The sequence below is a fragment of the Priapulus caudatus genome, unplaced genomic scaffold (assembly GCF_000485595.1).
Source record: "Priapulus caudatus unplaced genomic scaffold, Priapulus_caudatus-5.0.1 Scaffold627, whole genome shotgun sequence".
Lineage (NCBI taxonomy): Eukaryota > Metazoa > Priapulida > Priapulimorpha > Priapulimorphida > Priapulidae > Priapulus > Priapulus caudatus.
The window spans coordinates 2155-5026 of NW_014577688.1; the positions used below are offsets into that span (position 1 = coordinate 2155).

Consider the following 2872-nt stretch of genomic DNA (forward strand, 5'->3'; position numbering starts at 1 on the left):
TACATGACAACGTACCATTTTCGGCCATCCTTGGATAGAGATCTCTTGAGCTCGGATGTCCTGTTATATTGAAAGAAATATTAGTATTAGTTACATTGTTAATAAACGATTGTAATTCTACACATAACATCACTCTAATAGTAGATGTAAATAAGATTGTAGTAATAAAAGCAGGAAGTTGCTGACTAGTCAATAAGTGGCTGCGTGTACGGGTAACTTATTATATACTTACAACGTTACTCAGTCTAGTTAGGGTCATTCCGAATTGGACATCCACTGTGTCGATAGGCATGTCGCTAGGTGTCGCCACCGGTCGGACATCTTTGTTGTAGCCATCGAAGAGTTCATCAAACAGTTTTGCTTCCTCTGGGCTCCCCTGAACGGCAACTAAACACAAAAATACGAGGTTCTTGATAGAGGCCGAGTTAAGTCGAGATAGATGGTTTAGTATAGTTTTGCAATAATGTGTGCGAACACGACATACACGGGTGCGGTTACAGGAGTCAATGATAGAAGCGCTACTATAACAACGAACAACTGAAGGAGGAGCTGGTAATAACAAACATACATATCTGCTAAACACGCACNTATTTAATAGTAAATGATCAATTATCAATGTTAAATACTCGTTAATCAATGAGTGAATCGATATCTGTATTTCTATAGATGCGTACATTCACGTTTTCTTTAAATTTGTGCGTGCGTGCCTGTTCATGCGTGTGCGTGCGTGCGTGCGTGCATGTGCATGCGTGTGCGTGCGTGCGTGCATGTGCATGCGTGTGCGTGCGTGAGTGCCTGTGCATGCGTGTGCGTGCGTGCGTGCATGTGCATGCGTGTGTGTGCGTGCGAGCATGGGCATGCGTGTGCGTGCGTGCGTGCGTGCATGTGCATGCGTGTGCGTGCGTGCGTGCATGTGCATGCGTGTGCGTGCGTGCATGTGCGTGCGTGTGCGTGCGTGCGTGCATGTGCATGAGTGTGCGTGCGTGCGTGCATGTGCGTGCGTGTGCGTGCGTGCATGTGCATGCGTGTGCGTGCGTGCATGTGCAGGACTGCGCGTGTGTGCGTGCATGTGCATGCGTGTGTGTGCGTGCATGTGCATGCGTGTGCGTGCGTGCGTGCATGAGTGTGCGTGCGTGCGTGCATGTGCATGCGTGTGCGTGCGTGCATGTGCATTCGTGTGCGTGCGTGCGTGCATGTGCATGCGTGTGCGTGCGTGCGTGTGTGCGCGTGCGTGCGTGCATGTGCATGCGTGTGTGCGTGCGTGTGCGTGCGTGTGTGCGTGCATGTGCATGTGTGTGTGTGCGTGCATGTGCATGCGTGTGCGTGCGTGCATGTGCATGCGTGTGCGTGCGTGCGTGCATGTGCATGCGTGTGCGTGCGTGCGTGCATGTGTATGCGTGTGCGTGCGTGCATGTGTATGCGTGTGCGTGCGTGCATGCATGTGCATGCGTGTGCGTGCGTGCGTGCATGTGCATGCGTGTGCGTGCGTGCATGTGCATGAGTGTGCNAATTTGGTGGGTGCCCGCCACGGTGTAAGACTTTTTTAAACATTTGTGAACGCTATATCAGAAGTTTTCTTCTTAATTTCTCTTGAATTGAAGTGTCCTGCAAAAGTTATGACATTTTTCACTCGTGATATTCAAAATTACTTGTGATTTTTCTACAACGCACTGCTAACCCAGTGAGAAGGACACACCGGTGGAAGGGCTTGCTGTCTATCTATGGAAGGGTAATGCTGCCAGAAATATATATTCATGTATTCAAACCAGGGTTGCGTGAAAGCATTGTCAAAATAAATGAAGAAAGTCGGTAACTTCAAAGTCATAGACAACAACAGAGAATGCTGGCATTAGATTTTGCAGTGTTATATTATATAATATCAACTCACGAGTACACTCACAGATTTCAATCTTCATTAAGTCTTCATTATAACTCATTACAGTGCACAAAACAAGGTTCTAAGCTGGCACTATGAACCGCTGCACAGAGAACCGTTACATACACATAGCCACACAACGCGCAGCACTATACATAACATAGTGTATATGATGATTGCACCAGCCGACTTAACAACGTGCTCAATGTTGAGCGTACCCTACACAGGTAGATTCCATCATTCCGCTACAGGTGTGTTGCACAGATACAACTAGCAGGTATAGACCACCACTGTCTTACACAGGTGTACGCATTTTTAACGCCACACCCGTTCCACCATCCAGTAACTTATAACAGGGAAATGTATATGCGTAATACGCACAATTAAAAATAAAAAATAATTAATTAAAAGGCAGGTAAATTCCATCACTCCGCTACAGGTGTGTTGCACAGATACAACTAGCAGGTATAGACCACCACTGTCTTACACAGGTGTACGCATTTTTAACGCCACACCCACGTTGCACCATCCAGTAACTTATGACAAGGAAATGTATATGCGTAATACGCACAATAAAAAATAAAAAATAATTAATTAAAAGGCAGGTAAATTCCATCACTCCGCTACAGGTGTGTTGCACAGATACAACCTGCAGGTATAGACCACCACTGTCTTACACAGGTGTACGCATTTTTAACGCCACACCCGTTCCACCATCCAGTAACTTATCACAGTGCAATGTAGGCTTAATACGCACAATAAAAAATAAAAAATAAAAATAGATAGTAAAATTACTGCCAGGTTGAGAATAGAAGTAAAAATGTTACAATACAAATAAATACAAGACAACAAACGGTAACGTTGATTGTGTTCACGCTAGCATATCAACTCCTTTTACTAAGTATTTCACGTAATTCAGTTGTCAGTTGTGTGTTCTGTTGTCAGTAAACTTTTGAATTCTACTATATAGCCTATAGTAAAATCCATAACAATTCC

At 45.1% G+C, this 2872-nt stretch overlaps 1 protein-coding gene across 1 annotated transcript in view; it reads right to left on the minus strand.

Annotated features, from left to right (window-relative positions):
- Positions 1–3: 3 nt before the first annotated feature.
- Positions 4–2872, minus strand: part of LOC106812254 (acetylcholine receptor subunit alpha-like 2) — a gene marked incomplete at its 3' end in the record, with an annotated part of 3264 nt that continues 395 nt past the window's right edge. Inside the window, exons 2-3 of the mRNA XM_014816084.1 lie at positions 233–387; positions 4–60 (exon numbers count right to left, since the gene is read on the minus strand). Coding sequence (XP_014671570.1) covers positions 4–60; positions 233–387 — 212 coding nt within the window. The remainder of the gene's footprint in view (positions 61–232; positions 388–2872) is intronic.